General features: G+C 32.7%; 1 protein-coding gene across 3 annotated transcripts in view; it reads left to right on the top strand.

Moving 5' to 3' along the window:
- Positions 1-26,808, top strand: part of LOC125065086 (protein GDAP2 homolog) — a 79,999-nt gene that overhangs the window by 32,946 nt on the left and 20,245 nt on the right. For 2 of the 3 annotated variants that reach the window (XR_007119601.1, XM_047672508.1), the window contains exons 4-7: positions 763-895; positions 1,527-1,636; positions 1,973-2,212; positions 9,059-9,209. Coding sequence is in view for 2 of the 3 variants with exons in the window: in XM_047672508.1 (XP_047528464.1) it covers positions 763-895; positions 1,527-1,636; positions 1,973-2,212; positions 9,059-9,209 (634 nt within the window). In the remaining variant the exon portion in view is untranslated. The remainder of the gene's footprint in view (positions 1-762; positions 896-1,526; positions 1,637-1,972; positions 2,213-9,058; positions 9,210-26,808) is intronic. The other variant, XM_047672510.1, reaches the window with a different exon arrangement.

The raw sequence follows: 26,808 nt of genomic DNA, 5'->3' as shown, positions 1-26,808 counted from the left end.
GACACGAGATTAATTCAATACACTCAAGTTAAGCATATAAAATACCCAGATGACCTGCGATTAAGATCCTTTCTGCATTTTACAACTTTAATAATATTTTACATGTATTACTTTTCTCTTATCGACTCAACTAAAATGGCTTTACAGAAAGTTATAATCAAACTGTATCGTGTAGGTTAATTGTAAAATAAGTAATTAAAATAATAATCATGCCAGCTGTAAAGGTCGATGACCAGATTAAACGAAATGAATCGTAAACAATTACTGCTGTAGTAGTTTAATACTTATAACAAGATTATACTTATAAATAATTTAATATTCATGCTCAAGGACCAGGGTGTTGAAATACATGTACGCAAACACAAATACACTCTTTATCCCCCTCCCAATTGTCCCCAAGTCTCCCCCAAGTCTTATAATCCGATAGGACGGCAAATCCAACTTGACCGAAAAGATTTCAAGTAGGAACAATGACTGCGCTTCTTTGCGAGGTACATGAGTGTATTCACTGCCAATACCCAAATCCCTGACTGCTAGGTACTGAAAACGAGTAATACCTGCCATCGTACCATTTATTGTACACTTTTAAGATGACCCGAATAGATATTTTGTCTGTGAAATAAATTTGAGCTGCTCATTCCAGGGCTGGACAGATTTTACAGTGAAAAGAATTACTGTAGGTTAAAATAGTATTTGCATTAAAAAAAAACAAAACCTAATGGTATATTTGAAACTTATAATTCCCCATTTTTCTAATTACAGAATGTCGGACAGGGGAAGTGGTAGTAACTGGAGGGTTCGACCTTCACTGTAGACACATTATACACACGGTGAGCCCAAAATACGTGGCAAAATATCACACAGCGGCCGAGAGCTCTTTACACAACTGCTACAAGTAAGTATATTCATATGGACTAGTTAATCTTCTTTCAAAATAATGACTTGATTTGTGTACACTTAAATCGAAAAGCTTTGAGATTAATTTATTCTATTTTATTTTTGTTTTTAAAATTTATCATTTGTTATTTTGAATTGTTCGTTACGAGTATTTCATTGGCATATTGATTTTATTTTTGTTTATGTATTGATAATGTTATGTCTGTTTTTGATTGTACTTTTATTTGAAATAGGTTAATGTATTTTGAATCTGTATTATTATAATTGAATGTTATAGTTACTTATAATGTATGTATAAACCATCAAATGTACAAGTCTCCTCGAAAATAAAATTATTATTATTAAGTTCTAATAACTATTCTAATATATAAATAATCTTTATTATTAAAAATCTTCGGGATTGTACCGTAAACGGTATTATATATACATAAACACATTCACCACCGAGTTTTGCTGGTAGTAGTATATTATAAATTTATTTAAAAAGTGTAAAAATCTGTGTATTTGCAATAAAGTTTTTTAATTAAATTATAAATATTATTTTTAAATTTAAGGAAATGATAACCGATACTCGTCTTTGCTTCTCTCTGAATGTGTATATGTTTATTATTACAATATATCTCTTACAGAAACGTTCTGCACTGCGCCCTCGAGCTGGGTGTCCGCTCGCTGGCGCTGTGCGTGGTGAGTTCGCCGCGGAGGAACTTCCCGCCAGACGTCGCCGCGCACGTCGCCTTACGTGAGTTATTAAACTATTCAAATATTTAACTAAGTTCAATATGTTTATAGGGTCATATGTTCTATGTTCCAGTTCAGAAAAAATATACGCTCATTATAGAACAAATATATAATTTAAAATATATTTTAAACACATGACTATAGTACCTGTCTTAAACCAATCGATTGATAATAATGAGAATCGATCCAATATCGTGATATATTTAAAGTAATCTTCTAGTACTATATTTGAATTTATGGCGACCTTACAAGACAACTAAGGACCAGAGCAGGGCCTCGAGATCGTAAGCAAACTACAAGCATAGACAATGAGGTACTACGTTCACTGCGTGGGCAGGCACGATCCGGCGGCACCTGGAGGGCGCGCGGCTGCCGGCGCAGGTGGTGCTGGTGAGCGCGAGCGGCGCCGAGCTGTCGCCGCTGCAGGCGCTGGCGCCGCTGTACTTCCCGCGCGGCGCGCGCGAGGCGGACGCGGCGCGCTGGCGCCTGCGCGACGCGGGCGGCGCGGCGGGCGACGCGCTGCACCCCGAGCGCCGCATCCGCATCATACACAACCCGCACTCGCACGCCGACCGAGGTACCCCCCGCGCCCCGCCTATGTAACTCCCCGTAGCGCTCACCCAGTCACCCTGCGCTTTACCCGCTCGGGGATAAACTAAAAAGCGGAGCCTATGTCGGTCCCGGGACTCGGGCTATTTCCCTATCGAACTCCGTAGCGTGAAATGGTAGCAGACAGAGTTACTTTCGCATTTATAATGTTAGTATAGGTATCCATGTAGAGGTCGGACCTCGGGTTATTATATTTTGGAATCTAAAGGTCTTTGGAATCTATTTGGAATCTTTGTATAAAATAATTTCCAATATTACAATAATACAAGTAATAACAAATATTAAAGAAAAGTATATACATACAAAACGTTCGTGAAATTATAGTAAAAATTAAATAAAAGATAAAGAGTGAAAGAGAACATATGATGATAATAGAGTAACAAAAATTAGTTCATATGAAATAACTAAAATAAATTATAGTCTACATTATTTTATTTATTTATTCTTAGAAACAACAACTCATTTACAATAATTACAAATGTACAAAAACAAAGACATGAAAATAACACGACGATAATTGTTATTGTTATTATAGGTAAACACAACATGCATCAAATATTACGCGATTATAGTTAGTAATAAATAATTATTCATTAAATATAAGAAAACATATATAATATATGTGTAAACTTTTCAAGTTAAAAATAGTCAATACAAACTAAAATTTAAAAGAATCATTAAGGAAAATTTACACACCTGAGAAATTGATTAATGAAACGATTGCCCGCCAAAATATTTCAAATTAAAAAAATATATATGTAATGAAAGTCATAATTGTTAAAAATAAGATTTGAAAAATCCCGCAGATTCTTCTCAGGTTCAAGATCTTCATTTCCGAACCGTTTGTAAACTATTGACCATCTATATATTTATAATTATTAACCTCATTTAACTCATGAAAACTCTATTATTACTTGTGCGTTTGGAATCTGCGTTCTTCGGATAATATTTTCTTAGTTTTTTTTTATAAATATGGTGTCACCGGTGTTATTAATAACATTTGCGCTGTAAAAAATATGCGTATGAATTTATAACCGTTTCTTACATAACCATGCGCCAAGTACCTCGGATCTAAGAAATTAAATCCCTTGTGCTTGTACACTGGCTAATTCACCCTTCAAACCGAAACACAACGATACTTAAAACTGATCGTTGGTGGTACCTACCCAGGCGGACTTGCAATGACCTGACACTAAGTTAGTCGACGCTACTGGAACATCTAAACAGTTTAATTAAATTAAATAAATATTGGACAACAAAAGTATCAACAAGGACAACAGTAGTATAAAATCAGAAGTAACGATGGTACCACATATACCCAGACCCAAGACAACCTAGAAAACTAATGAACTTTTCCTACGACTCGGCCGGGAAGCGAGTCCGGCACCTCAGGGTGGCGTACCCATGAAAACCGGTGTACACACTACTCGAGCACGGAGGTCGTCGTTATTCATTACTATACTTCTTTCAAGTAATATCCTGACTAATCATTATTTATCACTAGGATCTTATCAATGTGCAATGATCTTAAATAAGATTTTTCTCGAAATAATGCGTCATCAATTTTATATGAAAAAACATTGTTCAATTGATTTAATCAAATGATATTGTATCCACGCCCTATTTACTTGGTTTATCGGCCGTATCTTTATAAATCTGACATTAATAGTTTGAATTATATAGCTATATTTAGAACGTCTAAAAGATTGAAAGTCTTTTATTAAATCAACCCAAATACTCATTTCTAAAATGGACCAAAAATTCCATATATACATTTTACTGTATTTAGTTTTTATTAATTTATTTTACGTTTGTTTACTACAATGCTTATCTCTATTTTTTTTTAGATTTTAGTCATTAAAATGTTTTTTTTTCTTATTTATCGAAATATTTTATTTTTTTTATGTTTAGAACATAACATTAATTATCATCGCGTATTAAATAAACTAATTTTATGTTCCACTAGCTGCCAGTCCTGACTTTACACGCGTTTCAATTTTGTCATAATTTTTTCCATATTAATCGAATCATTAGTTTTTGCGTGATACAGGAAGAAACAAACAAACAAAACTTGCCTGTTTATATTAATTATGATATTTCTTACACTATAAGACGTGAGTTCGTTTTGATATATTTTTGTCTTTATACTAATACAAAGACTAATACAAAGTGTTTGCCTATTGAAGCCGCATTACGTTAAAGTTTTAGTACCTTATCAAATTAATCTTTAAATAAAAATCAATACTTTTATTCGTCTTTTAATAAAGAAATCTACAATGACATCGTTCTAAATTATCATTTGTTCCTCAATATTATGTCCGAGCTTATCAGAGATACTAGTACACTAGCTTATCGGATATTGACGTATTCAGTATTATCGATCGCCTCAGTCTGAACAGTTCTCTTGAAAAATTTGTGTCGTGAAATAAATATTTTGTGAAAATATGGCGCTTCCAGTCACACCGATACCGAGCGTGCATTTGAATTTGGAAATGAAAGTCCGACCAACGGGTGAGAATAAATAAGCTTGTATTATGGAAATTACTTATCTGTACAAATTACAGTACAGATTAAAAATTGTTTAAAATAAAACTTTTTAATAATTACGTAAATCTTATGTAGCTTCAAGAAACATGCCTTATATGCCAATGCAATCATTTGCATTACGTGTTGTAGTAGAATGAAATTAAGTCAGTAAAAATAATATATATTTTGTTTTATAAATTATACAATACCAACAGTTGGCGCTCTATATATTAAGTATATAGTTTGCTAATATTCGTTTATGCTTTAAAAAAATACCTAACATTTGCACTGTATTTGTTAGTTTCGATTTATTAAGGCATAAACAAAACAAATCTTTAAAATCTATGGCAAGGTAATTTAAATGGGATTAGTTTTTAACGAGAATAATTAAACAATATATCATAAAATTAATACTTATGTTAATTACTTGGTGATTTATAATTGCAATTTTTATTTTTTATTTTTATAAAAATGTTAACATTGTAACTGCTCAAAAAACACAGTTTAAAATTCGTTAAAAACATTACGCTCGTCTACCTCTTTTCGTCTATTTTGATACATGTATTCTAATCGTTGGCGGGGTCGATGTTGAAACAAACCACGTTATGTTTAGTCAAAGAAAAAAAGAGATTACGTTGGGACATTGACGTCTTCCGTTCGTATAGGCGCACATTGTTCTCTTATCCTTAATGAATAATTTCTTTGTTATTAAAATACACACACACCTTTAAACATATTATCTGAATCATCATTCAGTTACAACTTAATTTCGTCATTTATATAAAAAAGTGTTTATGAAAGGTCGACTATGTAATTGTATTTAAAAATTAAGATTATTCTTCATCAAGCATTTGGTTGCCTAGTATACGATCTTGTTAAAAAAGTTATCATGAAGTATTTTAATATATTGCAACATTAAATGCATTTATCGGTATACAATGGACCCCTGGTAATTCTACAAACGTTTTGCAGGGCAGTGTCGGACTAACGAACCTGTCGGATAGAGTTCTGCCTAAGACCCTATAGTTCGAATTTTTTACGAAAGAGTTCATTGTAATCCGAGAAATTACATGTCCATTAATAACATTCTAAATATTATACTCTGAAACTCTGAAGTATCATATTTCGTACCAATTTACTTTCACATGTAGTCAAATTTAAACTAAGCAATCAGGATCAAAACAAAAACGCGTTGAGCTAATTACAGGTGGCGCGTTCAAGTTATCATTAGCCAAGATTGCCAAAAAATATTCAATAATAATAGACATTTCGGATAAATTACTTGGTGGTAGGGCTTCGAGCTAGCCCGTCAGGTACCACCCTGGTGATTGTGGTGATGGTGGGGAGTGAGCCAGCGTAACTACAGGCACAAGGGACATAACATCTTAGTTCCCAAGGTTGGTGGCGCATTGGCGGTGTGAGGAATGGTTAATATTTCTTACAGCGCCATTGCCTATGAGCGGTGGTGACCACTTAACATAATATTTGCTCGACCGCCTACCTATATGATAAAAAAAATTACAGGAGGTGCCGAATTAGCCAGTTGCCGTAATACTAGGAGTCCACTGTATAGGAAATATATCATAAACGTCATAACTATTGTTTTATATGAGATTTTAAAAATTATTACAGTGTGATATAGTCGTTGTTTTAATAATTATTATTATAAAAATATGTTCACTTGTTACATCATTTTAATTTAAAAAAAAAACAATAACCTAAATAAACAATAATTTGTTATTACGAAATAGCTCTTGATAGTGCTAATCAATGAATGTCAAGTAGTCTGTGGTTGGTACTTGTACTGTATTAAGGTAAGTGGGTGGTAGAATTACACTGGCTCACTTATCTCTCAATCGTTAACACCAGTTCAGAGTTGCGGAATGTACTATTATTGTATCTAAACAATGGCTTATAAAATATGTATTAATTTGTATATTACTTATATGAAGTCTTTGTTGACGCCCACGTGTGGGGGTATTTTAGGATACAGGCACAGTACCCCGGACAACGTTTTTAAAAAAAAAAACAATGATCGACTGAGTAGTTAAGGTTTAAAGGCCTAACGGAAAACACACCTTAGTATTTATAATATTAAATAGGATTAAAAAAATACATAGTAATAATTAAAAAAAAAATGAAGTAATAAACGTAAACAATATCTTTGAAGTATTTTTACGAAAAGAGAATGTAAAAAACTTAAAACTGATTATCTCCAGCAAGATTTTATCTTAGACAAAGAAATGACTTCGCGCCATAATTTAACAAGTGCCTAAATTTTTTCGTTATCTGTATTTTACATTTAGCTCAGTTTAATGAAACATTTTTTGTTTGAATTCTGTTTTTAAATGTTTCTCTTGTTAAATTTAGCTTTTTATATTTTCTTTTAAAGATTACATACAATTACGTATTTTTATGATAATCACTTTAAATTGCAATATTACACTCTAAATATAAAATATTTTTACACTACGTGTTAGTGTATAAACGTGATGTTATTTTCTCTGTTTGTGTTTGGAAATGATAAATCCTGCTTTTGAATATGATCGTAAGTAAAATTAAAATATTACGTTGCGTGTCAAATAAAATTGTTGGTGTGCATTGATTTTTTTTTTTAATTTTTGCAATTCTACAAGTCACCAAATATTACACAACACTAAAATAATTTCTATTGTCATGTGTCATGTCACTATTGTACTACCGATGTGTTTTGCTAATTATCCTTTTATTGGTTACGAAGATGTGATATTCTTTGTATTGTTGTGTTTCGGTTTGAAGGGTGAATGAGCCAATGTAACTACAGGTACAATGGACATAACATCTTACTTCCCAAGGTTGGTAACATTGGCGATATTTAAAATTTTTCACGGTGCCTATGTCTATGGACGTTGGTGACCAATTACCACTAGCTAATATAGGCCTACATTTGCCTCTTCGCTTAGCTTTTTCATAAAAATACATACGTGTGACCAATAAAGTTATCACTACCAGTATACAAAAATAAAATCAACTAACGGCCATACTCTTTTTCTTCCTTTAATATCTACGTCAGTTCTTATTAAAAAAAAAAACAAGTACAAACTCTTTTATCTAATTACGCACATATTTTTATTGCTTGTAGTCCCATATATTTTTTTAATTGTACAGTAAGATACATTGGGTGCACAGATAAGATAAAATGAGGCTGAGATATTAAGAATATTAAACATAATGAAAGCGTTTGTATGACAACGAGGTAGCGAGAACTCTGATAGCGAGAGTACCGAATAAATTGTATCGTTTCGAGATGTTAGACTTTGATTATCGTAACAAGACTATTGTGATTGCAAATGCGTATTTAAACAATGTTCTTTTATTTAATAGTATTTTTTGTAGGCAAACTAGAATCCTTTATCGATTCTTCCTCAATGTTCAAATTTAATAAAAGACACACGGTTTTATCTCAGTAAGAGAATTGCGATTCGATCGAATAATCGTCGATAAGAAAATCAATATTTAATTCAATAATGGCCTTAGTCGAAATTAGCTATCGTGTTTAAATAAGTTGATATATAAACATACTATACCTACTACTTCTGTATAATAAGTTTCACTCACACATTAGTAAGTTTTGAAAACAATGCCTTACATTTATAATAATATCAAAGTTGAAATGACGCCGTCTTATGTTATCAGGAAAACAAATCGTAAACTGATAGCGACAGTGCTTCCTATGAGATAGGAACGCCGCATTGCAGAATTAAAACTGGAATTCGAATAAATAAGCGATGGCGACTGATTTGACTTGGTTCATGTATCCTAGCCTTAGCCGGTGATGTCATTTCAAGGTCGTCCGCATTTCGCTTTGTCGCGCAAGCGTGTCTGATGCTTTAATACGCCATCGCCTGACGTAGTGTTAGCGAATCTACCGTCTACGTAGTTTTTTAGACAATTGTCTGTTCGTTTGTTCCTCTTCGTGCTATATTGCGATGATGACAGCTAACAATCCAGTATAATATGCATATATATTTTATAAATAAAGCGCACATGATGGTCGAATAGAAAACCGTGTTATCTATTGTGTCAATATATGTCAGTTTTTGTTTCATATTACTTTATATCATTAACTATAATACAAAAAAGATTTGTAAATTTAAAATAGATAAAAGAAAACCGATGTTGAATGGGTGATATTGAAACAAATTACTTATTTCTAAAAATAAACTACCCTAGCAGTCCTTCACTGTTTGACATCTACCGTCACCAGTTAACAGATAGGATGCTCAGCTAACAGCCACCCATTCGTTAGCAGCGGACGACGACACGTCGCTGTGCGACGAGGACGCGGCGGCGGAGGCGGCGGCGGCGTTCGCGCGCGCGTGCTCGCCCGACACGCAGCTGCTGCTGCCCGCCGCGCCCGCGCCCGCGCCGCACGCCGCGCGCCGCTACCAGTCCGAGCAGTGAGTGCTTGCCCTTTATTCCAGAACCGACTTCTTTTACGCGAACTGGCAGGAATCGACCGTTATTTTCCAAGCTACTTTTTCCTCTCTTTCTGTTTCTATTATTATAGACACGATTCTATTAAAAAAAATGAACATTTTAATTCACACGGGATTTTAATAACAATTATATTTCTTATCGTTTAATTATTCTTAAACATTCTTCTTCTTAATTTGATTGTGTCTGTATTTAAAGCTTTATAGCGAAAACATTTTCGTTCCAATCAGGAGTCCCACGACACCTCTCGTTTATTTTTTTAAGGAAATTCCTTAAGGAAAACCTTTGGGATGGAGAGTTAAATGAGCACGAAAAATGTGAAACGAAAGAAAGCGACCATTTAAAAGAAAAGCTGATCTAATCTATTCTTGTCCATGGAAGTAAGCGCAGCATATAATCAGCTTAGTCTGAAGTTTTGATTCATAATATTTTTACTAACTATATATAAACAATCAAAAAACAAATATATTTACTATATCATAAATAATTTCGCTTCGGTCGGGTGTCCTTACATTTTTTTAAAATAAAGTCGAATATAATTATAATGTCATAAATCAATCGGAACTTGAAATATATATTTTATAATCGTCGCTCGTAATAATATAATATTACGAGCGTTTCCATTCCATTATTTAATTATTAATATGTACAAAATTCCTTAAAAAAAACCTTTTTTGTATACTAAATCAAATATGAAAGTAATTGTACTGTATATAATTATAGTAAGTATATGGAATTTGCAAAAATTGCACCTTAATTGAAATGAATTAAGTAATGTCCTCTTGGCCGATATCGAACTCGCCACGATTACGAGCTAACTGTGCCATATCATTGTGCACAAATGAATTCTTATAATCCGATGAGACTGCAAATACGCCTCGACCCAAAATAATTCAGACAACTACCATACTTTACCGCTACTAATTAGAAAAAGAGAACCGAGATGGTCCAGTGGTTAGAACGCATCTTAACCGATAATTGCGGGTTCAAACCCAGACCATCTGCTCAATTTGTGCTTACAATTCATCTCGTGCTAGGCGGTGAAGGAATCATTCAGGTATATAATTTCAACGAAATTCTGCCATATGTGTATCCACCAAACTGCATTCGAGCAGCGTGGTAGATTGGCTACAAACATTCTCTGCAAAGGGAGTGCAAAGTAGAAAATTTACAGGCTGTTACAATACAACAACAACAATAGGTACTAATTAATTCCAGGACTACAATTTTTCTTATCATGATCACCTTCACCACGAGTTTTTAATAAAAGAGCTTTTTATATAAATAATTTATTATTAACGCTTTATTAGAGAAATCATTGCTATTCCATTAAAGTCGTTTCATTTTCCTTACGTCGAGTAAAACAACCAAATACGCACGTTGCCTTAATTACTATAGCGTGACTCGAATCTATTTTCTAAATTATAAATAGCCAACCTCGAGCCGTTCACAACGGTGTTGATTAAAAATCATATCGTCCCCGTTGTGTCATTAAACCGTCACATCAGAGAGAATCCACGTACAAATAAACCGAGAGCAAATATTTGTCTTCGACGAAACTGGCAACACATTTATCGTAAATAACTTTGAATAAAAACAGTTAGGAGAAATTCATATATTCATAAACATTGTATGTAAGAAATGGTTCAATTTTATTTTTTTTAAATACCCATAGACTAGATACTTAATATTTATACCAAATACGTTTTCTGTAGCTGAAGTAGCGAAGCTATTTTAGATCTATATATAAATATTAATCTCAATTTCCTTAATCACACCATAACTTGAGAACTACTTTACCGATTTCGTTTATCTTCTTTTTTAAGTATCCTTATACATTGTAGGTTCTTACAGAAAGAGATTTTAACATATACGCGCAGAACATTGGAAATTTTCAGAATATATATAAGCCTATAAGAATATAAATATTACGTATCACAAAATCTCTTAGACTACAGGTCCGATTGACATGGAATTTAGCATAGTTGCCTTATACCTTTCGAGATGGAGATGCTTACTAAAAAAATTTTTGGAAATTAATAAATCAAGGAAACGGCCCTCACTTAACTTTGTATGAATGTAACCCCTACGAAATCGGAGTGTTGAACTGTTAAATTAATAATGATTTAAAAGAAGTCGCATATCATATAATAACAAAATTTAATTTAAATTCAAATAGTCGCACTGAAACACACTTCACATGGCGATAGGGCTTTGTGCAAACCCGTCTGGGTAGGTGACACCCACTCATCAGATATTCTACCGCCAAACAGCAGTACTTACTTAGTATTGTTGTGTTCCGGTTTGAAGGGTGAGTGAGCCAGTGTAACTACAGGCACAAGAGACATAATATCTTAGTTCCCAAGGTCGGTGGCGCATTGATGATGTAAGGCATGGTTAATATCTCTTACAGCATCATTGTCTATGAGTTGTGGTGTCCATCAGGTGGCAGATATGCTCGTCCACCAACCGATATCATAAAAAATCTTTTTCTCATTTAATTGGGCAAACTTGAATGGGAATTGCTAGTAATAATTGACGTATAAATAGTATCTTGTTAATATATGAGATAATTAATACACATTGTCTAGAATCCATTTAACATCAACACCCTGTATCTGAAACAATCATCTTTCAACAAACAATTTTATGAAACCAGTAAATAGTACGTCGACATGAAATTGTTTCAACGAATCGTTTAACTTTCATCTATCGCCGACTATCATTTATAAATTTAGGGCGCTAGCATTTCACACGATCATAAGAAAGATTTGTTCGTTTATGTTTTCACTTTAAAGCAAAACAAGAGACGTGCGCAAAACTTCAGATACGATGCACCAATTAGCTCCGACGTACATAGTATAGTCTGTTTTGACAGATGGCGATATCATCAGATAAACCTTAAAAAAAAGTAATGTGTCATGGAACGAAATTATGTACCAGATTTTGCCTGCGGCCGAGCTTCGTTTTAGGAGTTGGTTTTTATGTATAATTCACACAATCCTTATAAATTATAGCCTATGTATTATTCTGATGTATAATATAATTGTTGTAAAGTTTCATCAAAATCAATTCAGTAGTTTTTGCGTTAAAGAGTAACAAACATCCAAACTTACAAATAAAACATACATATAAACTTTCGCCTTTATAATATTAGTAAGGATAAGTTAACAAACACAATGGAAAAAATGAACAACGTTTACGAATAATATCAGGAAATAAAATTGTTATCAGAAATCCCGTGTGAATTAAAACATTGACAAAAAAATAGTTTAAATGATATTTTATTAAGCTGTATATAATAGAAAGAGGAAGAGTAAAAAAAAAAATTATTAACATAAGAATTGATAACATTAAGTGCTTAAATATATAAAAATATGAATTAAAAATAGTTACTGTATAGACCTTGGCCGCGTAGAATGGTAAAAAAAAAAAAGAAAAAAAACGGGGGGAAAAAGAAAGTTCGCCTGGACATAACGGTTTTTTCTTACATGGCGATTTCTGCCAGTTCACTATTGATAGAGCCTCGTTCCAAAAATGAAATTGATTTTGAGAAACAACTTTTGGTTGTATTAATTCATTGTTGTCGTCATTCTGATAACCAGGATGAATAATTATATTTCACGATGTACAGTTTGGTTAACAACATAGTCAATACATATATATAATTGGTATCGTGAAAATATTATCGTACGTAGGTCGTACGTACGTCTTCGGCTTGTAAATGTTTGTTTATGGATAAAATACTTACATTGTTTTTTCTCCTTGTCATGTTTTAACTGTATTATAGTTCTTTTCATTTTGAATTATATATAAATTGCTCCTTTATCATTAACCGTCGGCCGCCATATGGAGCCACTGAAAATCAGTTTAGGTTATCCGAATTCTATATCATTTCATAGGATTCACATATTTTTCATTGTGTCTAGTCACGTCTTAAAGAAGTATAGCTTTCTCAATTTAATGATGAGTGACCCAGTGTAAAAACACCTATAGAATACCTATTAGATCCAATGTTTAATCGAGCATGGTTGGTAAAAAGTTTATTATAGAAACTATCATTGTCCGAAGGTAATTTGGTAAAGTATTGTATTGGTATGGTGTGATCTTTGAAAATATATTTCTGACGCATTATCTAGAAATTATTATATATTGTACCAAAATTTTCCCAAAAGTCATAACATTAACAAAGGATTTAAACTTGACGCCAACGTTCGAATGATTCCGCGAATATCCCAACAGTTCAGTGGGCGTCATTCATATTTGCACTTAGCTGAATATAAAACTGTCGAAAATAGATTGAATGAAAACAAACAGCGTCGAATGAAATGCGTATTTAACGAATATAGTACAAGGCCCACTTGAATCATATTTTAAGAAATTACACGAATGTACAAGAACTTCCGATATTTCCTGTTTAAATTTTTCGTTTCGTATTCTAGGAACGGTTTTGGTCGGTATGTTAATTTGTTCTAAGATAACCCTCTCGTTTTTTCTTGAATTATATAAATACTATAAGAAACAGACAAATTACATGGCATTGTAGGATCAAGAGATTCCGTGTATTTCCAAGAGTCGTACGAATTCTTGCAATTTATTTAATGTTGTACATATATTTATATATTTAGTATACATATTATTAAATTTAATGGATCGCTTAAAAAAAAAAAGGAAAAATCCTTGAAATAATCTATGTATGTACCTTTGAAATCTGCATGTTTTGCCTATCACATGTATAAAACATCAAACGCAGACTAACATACGCAAAGCATTCCATCACCTTTTAACGAATCTTGTTTTTTGATTGATTAGCAAACGTCAAGAGGCAAGAACCGTTCAGGATTTTTCCGATAACGACTAAGGCTGTTATATATCAATATTATTTTAATGTATTAATTAATTCTGACTAAATTCTGCACTCGAACTTGACAAAACGTATCAATGTGATTTTCGTTAAAATTATTACATTTACGTACTTTGAACTTTTTTTGCGCCGATACCTTTAATTTTTACAAATTTATCTTAAACAAGGGTTGTAATAGTAATTTGTAGTTTGCTAGTAATTAATAGTGTTTCTTTTCCGTAGAATGAAAACCATCCCAATAACAGAATAGCGTTAAATATTCTAACACCAACAATATTTATTTATATTTTCACGTTGAGAACTTAAATCAGTACGTAGAAATCAAGATATTTACTGTAAAATTAAATTATACCAGACTACTATTTGAGTATTATGAAATAATTTTACGTCTAAATGATTTGACGTATTCAATAACATCTGTTATATCTCCTGCGCAGTTTAGCTTTGTCATTGAGTTTGACATCCAATATAGGCCACATTCGGTCAGAATGATATTTTTATTCTTTTCTAATTGTGACCCGTGGCTTAGCTTGCATTTTAGGAGTTGGTCATCAGATGTATATGTAGGTATAAAAAGTTCTTCCTTGCCTATGTCCTTCCTTGGGTTTCGAGCTTGCTTTATACTAAATTTTGGTTTGGTTTGTATGTTACTGTAAAAGCTCGAACTACGGTAAATCCTAAGATTTTCCAGTAAAACCTAATTTACCAATTCTTAATGGTAAATGCCCAATACGGTTTGCGATTCAAACTTTTGCCACCATTCAAATTTTGAAAAAATCATGTCATAACATGTATAAAATAATATCCGAAATGAAAATAATTTTAATAGGTTAGGTTAGTTATTTAATTACTATAGTTTGATCCTAAGGTTTTGACTAATAGTTAATTGAAATAAGTAATTAAGAATTACTCATTGTTTATTCCTAAAACCAACATCTACCAGCTGACAGCGGTAAAACCTAGCATATACTGAATTCGAATGGTAAAACCCATACTCATAAACCCTAATATTTACTCTTAAATCTTAGGATTAACCATAGTTCGAGTTTTTACAGTAACATGTACATACATAAGATAAACAGAGCTATTATCGCATTTATTTTATTAGTAACTGTAAAGGGACACACTATCACACAATTACAATACACGTACAGTTCCATTAATTTCATGGAAAGAAAAAAAAAGAAAAGTATAGTAGAGTGATTATCAATAATTTATCTGGTATAGATCGACAGTGAGAATGGTCTGGTCAGCTCGTCTGCTTTTCTATCATTAGTTATGCCGTCGCTAAACACTAATGCATTATATTGCTGTTATAAATGGTGTACCAGCTAATGTAACAGGCACACGTATACGATACGCCTTCAATTGCATTCAACACGACCTGCTTATTGTCAGTGGCTGTTGGTAGAAATGACCAACTAACTCGACACGATATATAAAAATAAATGTCTTAATGCTGGACGTAACTTTTTTCTTCGCTGGAAGATAATTTTAGTACGCTATTTCATATATGGAAGAATTTCATCAACTGTTCTTCCTTCACCGTCGAGCACAAGATAAACGTAAACCCCCGTTCTACGGTTAAGTTCCACGTATTCAGTCACCACCATGACCTCAGTTAGATGACTGCTACATTAGTAATGTTAAAATTTACTTTCCGTCAGACGTTACACATTCCTCTTAATATCTATTTGCACTAATTCTGTCTGAGAATACTTTATATATTTCTGTCATATATTGTATCCCCTGAATTAGGAACGGATCCACAAATGTATTGAGGGGTTTTGATCCCAAAGAGGGTAAATTTTAGTAAAGATAACATTAAATAAGCGCATAATATTTTCTTTTAGGCCTTAGTTAATGTAATCCTTTCTAAATTTAGTTAGAATAATAATTATTAAGTCACTTTAAGATTTATCACGGAATGTATCCTACCATTTATGACGAAACGTGGAAACTGACAGTGCATTTGTTTCACCAATTTAATTTCTCGAATACCAAATATGACGATACGACAGAATCAACGTTATCGGCATAGACTAAAGAATTAGAAGCTGAAATGTGTGTAGGTTGGTCACTTTTGGCGCAGAAACGACGATCGTAGGAGTAGACGTGATCTGAAGTGAAGAGCACTCTTTGACAAGCGTAAAGTAGGACGATCTTCAGGTAAATAGGTGCAGTGACGATAGATACAAATTTTGTTAGCAGCTGAAGTCCAAACTCAATGGCATGCCATTCGATAGGCATATGTCCAGTAGTAAATGAATATAGGATGACGACGATGATGTCACGAAACCTAAATGCTCTTGAGCTTGAACACTTCTGCTCCAATTCCATCTCCTTCTTTCGAATATGAAACCAATGATGAAAGAAAGAGATATATAATTGTTTGACTGAACAACGTTTATATGTGAGACCGTAAATGAATTACGGAATATAATATAGTGTGTACAGCGTTGGTATTATGTGAATATTAATTGTTGATGCCTCATTACTATATCCGCCGACGCTCGTTGAATCAGCATATCTTGCATGTTTTTGTCTATTCTTGTACATCGATTATCTTATAAAATGTACCTACGTCGAGTTTATTATATGTTAATTTGTTTAAGTTGAATTTATCTTCTTTGTTTATTTTATTAGTGGCGTCTTATTAACGAGTCTATAAAAACAAAAGACTTATTTTATAAAAATGTCAGTTGGTTAGTATTGAAAGGGCTCAAGTAACGCTTAGAAATTTCATTTTATATGTACTTGGATTTGGGGAAACTTATAATGTTTTAATTTTCCAATGTGTTACTTATTATTCATACACGATTATTAACCAACTTCGAAGAGGATTATCTCAAAAATTCGTCATTATAAGGTTCTCAGAAATCCGTCACTTATGAACCGATTTGGATCCTTTTTTTTATATTGATTATTATTTGTCAATAAAATATATTATGCCTGTCCACACTATCAATTTTGGATTTGAATGCTTCAAAAAAAATATTCGTTATTTTATATTTTTTCGTTGAGTTTATATTTGTTGAATATAACAATAATTTCATAAGAAGGTCACTAAGTTATTACCCGTCGAATAAATAATATTTTTTGTCCATACATATGTATGCAGACACACACACTCATCACAACTTATAAAAGACATAATTAATTAAACGTCAATAGCGCAACAGATACAGTCAACGCTAGCGATGTAAAGTCGCAGGTTCGATTTGATCCCTGGGGCTTCTGTGCACTTCTTGCACAAGCTTTAAGGTATTAAACTTCTGTGTAAACAGGGCATTAAAATATAAATATGTAATAAATATATCATTGCTAACAAAAAAAAAAACAATGATAAAACTGTAAACGGGACTTTATCCATGATATAATCAGCAGTACCAGCTAGTATTAGTTATTTATATGACCACGATTTAACATTGCTCTTACAAAGTTTCGAGGTTATCTGCTATCAATTTAAACAAACAAATGAGTTTTCACGTTAATAAAACTAAAGTTTTTACGGTGAAGTAACGATTTATTTAAATTAGGAAATGTTCTTTCAGCCTTGTATAATGTAGCCGTGCTGATGTATTCACTATTCTTCAAGGCGGTTCGAAGTTTATTTAGAAAATTGTGTATATTATTAGTAATACTATTCGCGAGGCTGTAATTTGTATAGTATACGTAGTATATTATAATACTGAAGAGTTTTAATGTTTGAACGCTCTCTAATCTCAGGATTTGGCAGTCGAATTTTATTACATAACATCACGGTTCTACTTAAAACTAACGGTTCTGGAGTTATGTTTAACGCAGGTGTAATCTCTCGGAGCTTCTAATTAAATACAAGGCAAGACAAAGTTCAAAGAAACGTAAAAGATAATTAAACATTGAATACATATAAATTATGGATACAATATACCTTGTTGTATTCCTATTGCTGTGGGCTTCAGAACTCTTTGACAGTTCGTCGTTCGTTCTGCTTTTAATATTTCAATTAGACGCAACACCAACTGGTTTTAATACTTTGTGTCACTGTACTGCCTCTGCACTGAACTAAAAATAACTTAAAAACTGTTTACAAAGAGTCAAAGCCAAAGTCATAAATCTTTATTCAATATAGAAGCGTTACCTTTCGGAAATAAACACCTCGGTCCCGAGAGGAACCAGCGAAATAAACGCAGCGCGATTCTTTTTAAAATTTTCTATGATTGTTTTCATACAATAACAAATAATAATTTTTCGTTATATGAAAGCCTGGAGACGATCATCTCATTCCCAAGGTGTGCAATCAACTAAGAAGTCATTAGTTTTGTAATTTTCACACCCGGGACTGCAATCTCGGGATGTAGTCATAAAAGCTACCCATGACCATCGTGGTTGAGTTAATTGCAAGGTTACAGAGATAACGTTAGCGCGGTGACCTCATTATAATTTATCAACCCTCATAGTGAAGCGATATTTGGAAGCGACGTTAAAACGCTATTATACGAAATATAAAGGTATATTTCGAGTTCATGAAGTTTACAAATTACAAAATAAAACGAAGGTAACAATGACAATTAACACAATGAGTTCTTTTAAGGTAAAATAAAGTTATTAACGTTAAATAGTTTTATCCTGTATAATAACATTTGAATTATCTTACGATTTTTATAATACCTATTGTCCGCGAGACGTTGATTCTTATCTCGATGATATGAATTTCCTATTGTTTATTATATTTTAAAGCGAAACCTGATGATATTATCCTTCATAGTATTTTTAAACTGGTTTAAAGTCTTAACTTTAAACCAGTTTAAAAATATATAATAATATAAAAATATATATGAATTTAAATTTATTATTTTGAATTTGAATTTCGAATGGAATAGTTCAAAAAGTAACAAGTCCCCAAGGACTAGTTAGTTTTCAAGCTTCCTTCATAGCAATTTTCATCAAATTCCGTTCAGTGATTTGGACATGAAACAGACCGATAAACAGACAAAACTGACATCTCTTAAGATTGGTGGTGGATCGGTGATGTAAGAATAATTTATTCTTTCAGCGCAAATGTCTATGGGCGATGGTGATCACTTCAGGTGGTCCAAAAGCTCGTCCGTCACAAAAAACTTATAGGACAATATAGGAAAATAGCTATAATCTAATGTTGTTTACACCTTTAAAGACGTATCACTTTGTATGTTACCCAAGTCAAATATTAATTTTAAGTGCTTAGTGATAAGTTGATGGTGAAACTTTTCCAATAAATAAAAAAATAAAAAAATCTATTAAAAACATAATCCAATTTGATTGTAATCTATAACATTAAATAAAACATTTAATTTTAACATATTAAAATAATTAAACAGGTTTTAATAGCGTTTATTAGATCTATTTAGAAGTGTTATTGTGTCACTCTAAAAGGAAATACTGTCACACGTGACGACAATCCGCAGTGTGACGACACCCTTATCGCGTCAAGTAAATATTGTAACAAGACGAACAAAGGATGTATAGTAATTAACATTTTAAATGATATTTTTGTCTGTTATATGGTAAATCTATAACTTACTTGATACACTAATGGCTGCTTATGAAGCTACAGAGCCCGGAGTCCCGAAATTCCTAGACCCTGAAAATCCTAAAACTAGGGAGTTGACAATTTTACGCTCCACTAACTTCCCTAATCACGTATCGTCCATTCCAACCACAAGAGGCATAAAGGCAAATAAAAATGAATCGGCGCAATATCGTTGAAGAGAACTTGAAAATTATTCATTCGCGAAAAAAATGCTGTTTTAATATCGACGAAGCCGTTGTTGGAACTTTGGAAGTAAAATAAAAGTGGATATAAGTAGTTAACTAGAATATTGTTGTATCATTAATAAAGATATATGTTTTAATCATAAGTGTTGCCCGCGGCTTCGATCTCGTTTTAGTGGCTTGTCGTGTTAGGCATAAAAAGTAGCCTAGGGAGTTCAAGCTCGCTTAATTCTGAATTCAATCATTGTTTGGCGGGTGGTGTGCGAACTTGCATTGTAGTGGTGCAATAATGTACGACATCTTGAATTGTTTTTTCAAAATTCGATGATGACTTGTGGCAAACAAACAGTGGCAGCGGTAACCGTCTTGCACCGTGAGCGTATAGGTGGACTGTTTGTAGTGCACAATACAACACAGCTATTAGCAAATCGCATGGAATACATAAATCTCAGCTTTGTTTAACTTTATTCCTCTTGCGATTGGAATAGGCTACACGTGTTGGTTCTCCGCGGTTTTGCTCGCATTTTAGAGGTCAGTTGTCAGGTTTCATGCATTAAAAAAAACCCATCAAATTCCGTTCAGTGGATTCGCCGTGAAAGACAAACAGAAATACTGAAAAACAGAGTTATTTTCGCATTTATAATATAAATATAATGTATGTAAAAGTGGTCGCCTGACCGTCGGTCCGGACGCGCCGTCATTAACTAACAAGCATAGCTACGTGTTTAAGTAAAAATGGATCTAAAGAACCGAACCGAAGAAAAACGATATAAAAAACGAATCGTGAAGCCTTTTAGTGATGACGTGTCACTAGAAGTCGTTTTCAATTAGTTTTCAAGAGAACTGAAGGCCGCTACAATATCCGTGTCCCACTTTGCTGAGTGAACGTCAGAGATCGGCTTCTTTGTTAAATGGTTTTCTATTGAATTTCATTCGCTTATAACAGGACATCAGAACATGTCTAGACGTGTCGTTTTCATCTCCTGCTTCAGTATTCTGTTTGCACTGATTCTTGCGGTATATCAACATGTATATTTTTACTGGTGTTACCGAACGAATCAGTTATTATTACTCTATAGAGCAAGTAATTTCAGAAACAGAAGAGCATTATTTGAAGCCCATTTGCCAGACTGTCTATAGTTTTTCTAAAAAACATTTATTTATATGAGATTTTTTTTATATATTTCTCTTAATCTTAATTGACCAAGCGATCAGTGATCTTGTACTTACTTTAGGTACACTACAAGTACTTACCTTCGGTGATAGTTGATTGTCTTTTTTGTAAAAAGTTTTTCTAATTTTGGTATCAAAAAATTACACGACTGAATTTTTGTAGAAAATAAAACATTGCTTAACCTATTTTTAAGAAAACATCTACCGTGTGAAATTGATATGGTGACGAAGGGCAATTTTTACCTTTAATACATTTTTAGCAGAATTAGGATCGGTGAAGGCATTTCATTTTCAATGACATTCCATTTTCAATATTGTATTTTCAGGCATATTTGACTGAGTCCAAAATTTAAGTCTATTTTGACGAAATATGTACTATTTTTTGGTCGAATTACATCCAAAAATAAACGGCGTATTTCAAATAGACGCGATACAGAGTTATAATATGTTAGTTCGTTAAAAAAAATATAACTAACTGAACCTGCAACATTACCCGCGCGAAATTTATAAAGCTTTACCTGTATCACAAATTTTCCCCCTCGAGGGGTGAATTGAAAAATTCCTATGTCCTTTCCCGAGATTCAAATTATCTTCGTACCAAATTTCATCTAAATCGGTTCAGTGGTTTTGAGCGTGAAGGGATAATAGACATAATGAGTTTTGCATTTATAATTTTAGTATATGGATATGTATAGATTGTATTCGATACTTCAACATAAATATCAGTATAGCACTCCTCACGGTACTGCGCTAATTTGACCAGATTCGGCCCTATGTAGCGACTTTAGTACAAATTGAAAATTACTTTCGAATTTATAATATTAATACAACAATAAAAAAACAGATTGATGGCAAATTTGTCGCACCCTGGAAGAGGCTTATTTTCAGCAGTACTAGCGAACTGATGACGAATACCAACTGATGATAGGAAGACAATACTGCTTTTTTTTTAAATATAATGGGTTAGTTCCTTGTGTTATTAAATCTGTCATAAAGAATACTTGGATCTTTTCTTACGGGTCCTTACCTTTAATGTGAGAAGTACATAGTATATAGAAAAAAAAACATCGACCGACGATATACATACTCTTTTAAAATAGTTTTGCTTCTAAGTTTATACTTTATACTCGTTGATAATGTTTCGAGAAAAACAAATATTTGCAATAGTATAATAATCAATCAACCTTAACAATGTTACTAAAATCTAGATAACATGGTACAGTAGTGTCCACAGCTTCAATGTGACAATTCAAGTATCTAAAATCTATACTAAACTATATCTAGATTTACACCAAAACCTTACGAATAGCATGTACAGCTAATAACAAATATGTCCAAGTATTATATAAAACCACAAACGCGGGTGTTGACTTATTAAAGATTATTGATTATTGTATATACAGAGACAGGTTATAATCCGAGTGAGAGCCTTTTATTTGTCAGGTATTTATACATAAGGTAGCCAACCTTACTCACAATTCGCAATAGTACAAAATGATATTTACAAGCAATCCACTGCTATATTGATATCTCTTTCTCTCTGTCTTTACGTCTTTAATGGCCGAAAGCCAAGTTAAACAAAATTAAAAAATAAATATATATTTTTAATCTGTAAAAAGATTTAATTCAACGTTAATCTTATAGAAAAAAAATACTTTTTTGTCTCAGCAGTAGGCAAAAATTGTCATAAATGTCACGACAACCTTTCATCCAACTCCTGGTTCACTGTTATCCCTTATCATTAGAAAAGAAAAATGTCACCTGAGTTATTATCCGGAGCTGGGGGCGTTATAAACGTGTTCGGAATACGAAAAACAGTAAATAATATCGCCGATAATACGTTTAAGTAATTTATTCGTTAAGTTTAACAGGAATTGTTATTTCTTTTTGTTTAAAATGCGATGGAACATATTTATCATCTGTGAACAATGTTTACTTTTTAAAACGTATTCGATTTATTAATTTGTATTAATTAAAGAAGAATATACTAATACTATAAATACGATAGTAACCCAGTTTGTCCGTCTGTCTGTTTCTCTTTCACGGCCAAACCACTGAATCGAATTCGATGTAATTTGCTATGAAGCAAGCTCGAACTCCAAGAAAGGACATATCCTTTTTTATACATAGCACCTGACGACCAACCCCTAAAACACAAGCGTTGCGGCGAGCGACAATTAATATTACATACAACATGAAATTCAGTATAAATGCGTTAATCGATTACTAGAGAACTTATTTCAGGCAACCTATGGGATAATAATAATAAAAAAAAAATATCTGCATTAAACATGATGCAAATTTGTTAATGTACATGCTTAGTCATCAACTATATGACATTAAGGTATGCATAAACTGTTGTTTTCAGTTGTAAATACGAAAGTGAGTTTGCTTATCACGCTTTAACGTCTTAACTACTCAAGCGATCATCGTGAAATATTGTATTAACACCCTACATCCGCCACAAGCGAAGGCTGCGGGTGAAAATTAGAATGATAATTTTAATATTGACGCGAAAACAATGGACCTTCGCTTTCTTGTATCCCATTCTATTGGGGTCTACACCGTGTGTTAAAATAAAACACTTTGCAGTGTTCGTGGTCACGGGCAGACTGACCGTGACCACGAACACTGCAAAGTGCTCGAAACGTCGGGATGTTAAAATAATTAATATACGCGATTAAATCCGTTAAAAACTAGTTTTATTTCAATGTGTAATAATCGCGAAAATCTAAGACAACATTACCGTGTGTTAATTTGTAATGAAAAAAAAAAAGAAAGAGATGGATGTAATTATTTTACTTGTATATTGGTACCTCTTCATACTGGATGTATAGTTACCAAAACTATTACAGCTAACGATAGAACTACATGATTAATCTTTTTAACCAATTTCGAAACAAGGAACTTGTTTTTGTGCCCGAAACTTTCAGACATTACACGACCGATTTAGGAAGATGGTTACTTTAAAAAGGATTTCATATTGAAAATATTTTTTACTGTATTTTCAATTTATTAAATATTCTGTTTGCGTGTGTTTTCGTTCTTATAATTAAAACTCAAATGGTTTTGATATCTCCTCAGCAAGTGTATCTTTTACATCGTTTGTTGTTTATGAGTCAATCCAAATATTCCCAAGAGATAACTAGATATCAATGTTCTTAGTTGTCAGATAATTTGTATGCATGGTGGACATTAAGGAAAATGTAATAAAAATGCCAGTCGCCAATGCGATAATTGAGTTAAATATAATTATTATTTGTAACGTTACAATGCAGTAACTTGACGTTTTTAAAGGAACCCTAATTGCTGGGTTATACGGTAACAAGTTGAAGGTCACGAAAACGAATTCCGTCGGCAAAATTATAATTGTCGATGACGTCATAATGTCATACAATACAATGTTTATAAGGACTCGTTGTGCGATCCGTTGGCCGATCGATCAAGAAAACCGCCCTAGTGTGGGCGGGCGTTAGACGTTAGGTCGAACTAGGCAAATTATTTTATAGACTCAGTCATTGGTGTTAATTTAGAAGTTTCACGTGTATATTTTATTATATATATCATTGTTGATCGTTTCCCTTGTTTGTATTTTTTTTCTACCGATCCTTATTTTATATCGAACAAGTAGGTTACACTAATTTAATAAAATTTAATAAACCGTATTAATTCTAACACGATAGTCGTGTATATTTTTATCTGTTCTCGGTCAGCACCTATACAATCTTGAAGATTGAATATTTGCATCGAAAAATAACTGGAAAAATTTACCCCGAGAGGCGACGCGGCGCGCATTTCACTGCGCCCTTTCAGTCGACTCGTGACCGCCGCCGAGGACGCACGCTCTAACCGTATCGATTGATAGCTAAAAAAAAAACTGTATAATTAATACCATACGTTTCAACGAGTGCTTGTGTTTTGTGTCTTTGTGGATTACATTTTATTTCATTCGTTCCGACGCTAAACGGAAAATCAATCTTCGGAAAGCTATTGTAAAATAACCGATAGGATAGTATTTTGGCAAAAGATTTCAAACAAGCGTAAGTACGGTGTTCATGGATTGAATGTTTTCGTCTATCGTTGATTCGTGTCTACAACGTCAACATGTGAGGCTAATTGCTTCGTATTATTTTTAATGAGTGTTTATTAAAGCCAAAAGGATATACGATAAAGTATAATTGTTTATTGTATAATGTGTTCGCACTTTCTAATTAATTCACAAGAGCAACAATTTCATCTATAGACTTCTTTAAGATTAAATACGATACAATGAAACAAAATTCGGGTTATACTCCGTCGTTTCACGAATTAAATAAATAATTAACAATTAGCGGAAAGTTTTGTTCGTTGAAACAAGAGACGAGACGAATAACGAAGGCGAAGATAATATTGCAATATTTCGTTTAAAAATAAAACAAATGAATCACTATTGATACTAACAGTGCTCCATTAAAAGCAAATAAGTCCAGTTTTAACATTGAAAGAATATTTAGCTTAAGTATAATTAAAGTACATAATTGACATTTATTCGTAAAAATTTACCCTACTTATCATTATTTGTAGTCTGGTTGTTGAGTAAAACGAATCGTTTCTACTAACTGGACATTAACGAACAACGAATTTTCGATAAAACGCAATTATTGCATATTGTTTGATCAGCTAAATAATCAATGAACTTTATTATTTTTCTTCAATATAGAACGTATTGTTCTTCGATATTATTATTTCTTTGCATATTTTTGTCAATAATATAATGGACTTTAGAATCGGATGGAAATAATATCTCCTTTCAAACCTAAACCCGTGAAAACGTTCAGTAATTCATATTGAATGATTAAGACGAGCTGTAATGATCTAATTTTAAATAAATAAATAAGTTAATTTATGAAATTTAAAAACAAAATTTCAACTGTATTGTAACTACAAAAATATGTAAAAATTGCACGAAATGATCCTTACAAGGAATCATCCGCCAAAGATCTGATACGGTGTATAAATAAATAAACACGAATCGACTTTGCGGGGATCGAACTAATATTAGGTTGACAACATATTTCGCTTTTACAAATTTTCGGTACATAAAATGACAATTCAAAATTATAAAATTACCTTAAAATCGTCTGGTATATTCTAGATTTAACAGCATGTAATTGCTTCAATCTAGTTTGAACCGGTTTCTATACTTTGCAAACATTTATTAAGCACGTTATGACCAAATACACGTACTTTTACAAAAAAGTCCTTGCTGCGATTGTAATATTACTGAGACGCAGTTTGTTTCAATAGAAAAAAAGTTTTTGAAACTTAAAGGTTATAACTTAAAACATGTTAATTGTTTTCTCAACAACCTTTTTTTATGACAAAATAATAATATATCGATCTGCGATTTCGATTCGATCGATATTGTTGAAATTGTCTCATATAATATTTGTTCACCTCTTGATAGATTGTTATATTACAAAATATTAGTATTTTTATGTATATAATATATAAACCGGTTTCAATTACACTATTTAACAAGGAATATCGGCGACGTGATTTCGACGCATCCGCTCCTTGACAGTGCGACCGTAGACGTCTCGAAAAGTTATTTATCGAGAATTCCGCTTGAAATATTGTAAGTCAGACCGGATTTTATAATAATAATAATAAATAAAGATTGCTATCGGCTCAACTTGACATATATAAACGTATACCGTGGCAAATGATAGTTGTACGCTATTCAGTTCAATGCCGGTAGCCTTACACGCATTACATACGCGTATTTCATTCAGACACACTCTCATTAC

The sequence above is a fragment of the Vanessa atalanta genome, chromosome 7 (assembly GCF_905147765.1).
Source record: "Vanessa atalanta chromosome 7, ilVanAtal1.2, whole genome shotgun sequence".
Lineage (NCBI taxonomy): Eukaryota > Metazoa > Arthropoda > Insecta > Lepidoptera > Nymphalidae > Vanessa > Vanessa atalanta.
Note: the sequence above shows the minus strand (reverse complement) of the source record. Positions and strands in the feature narration are given on the sequence as shown.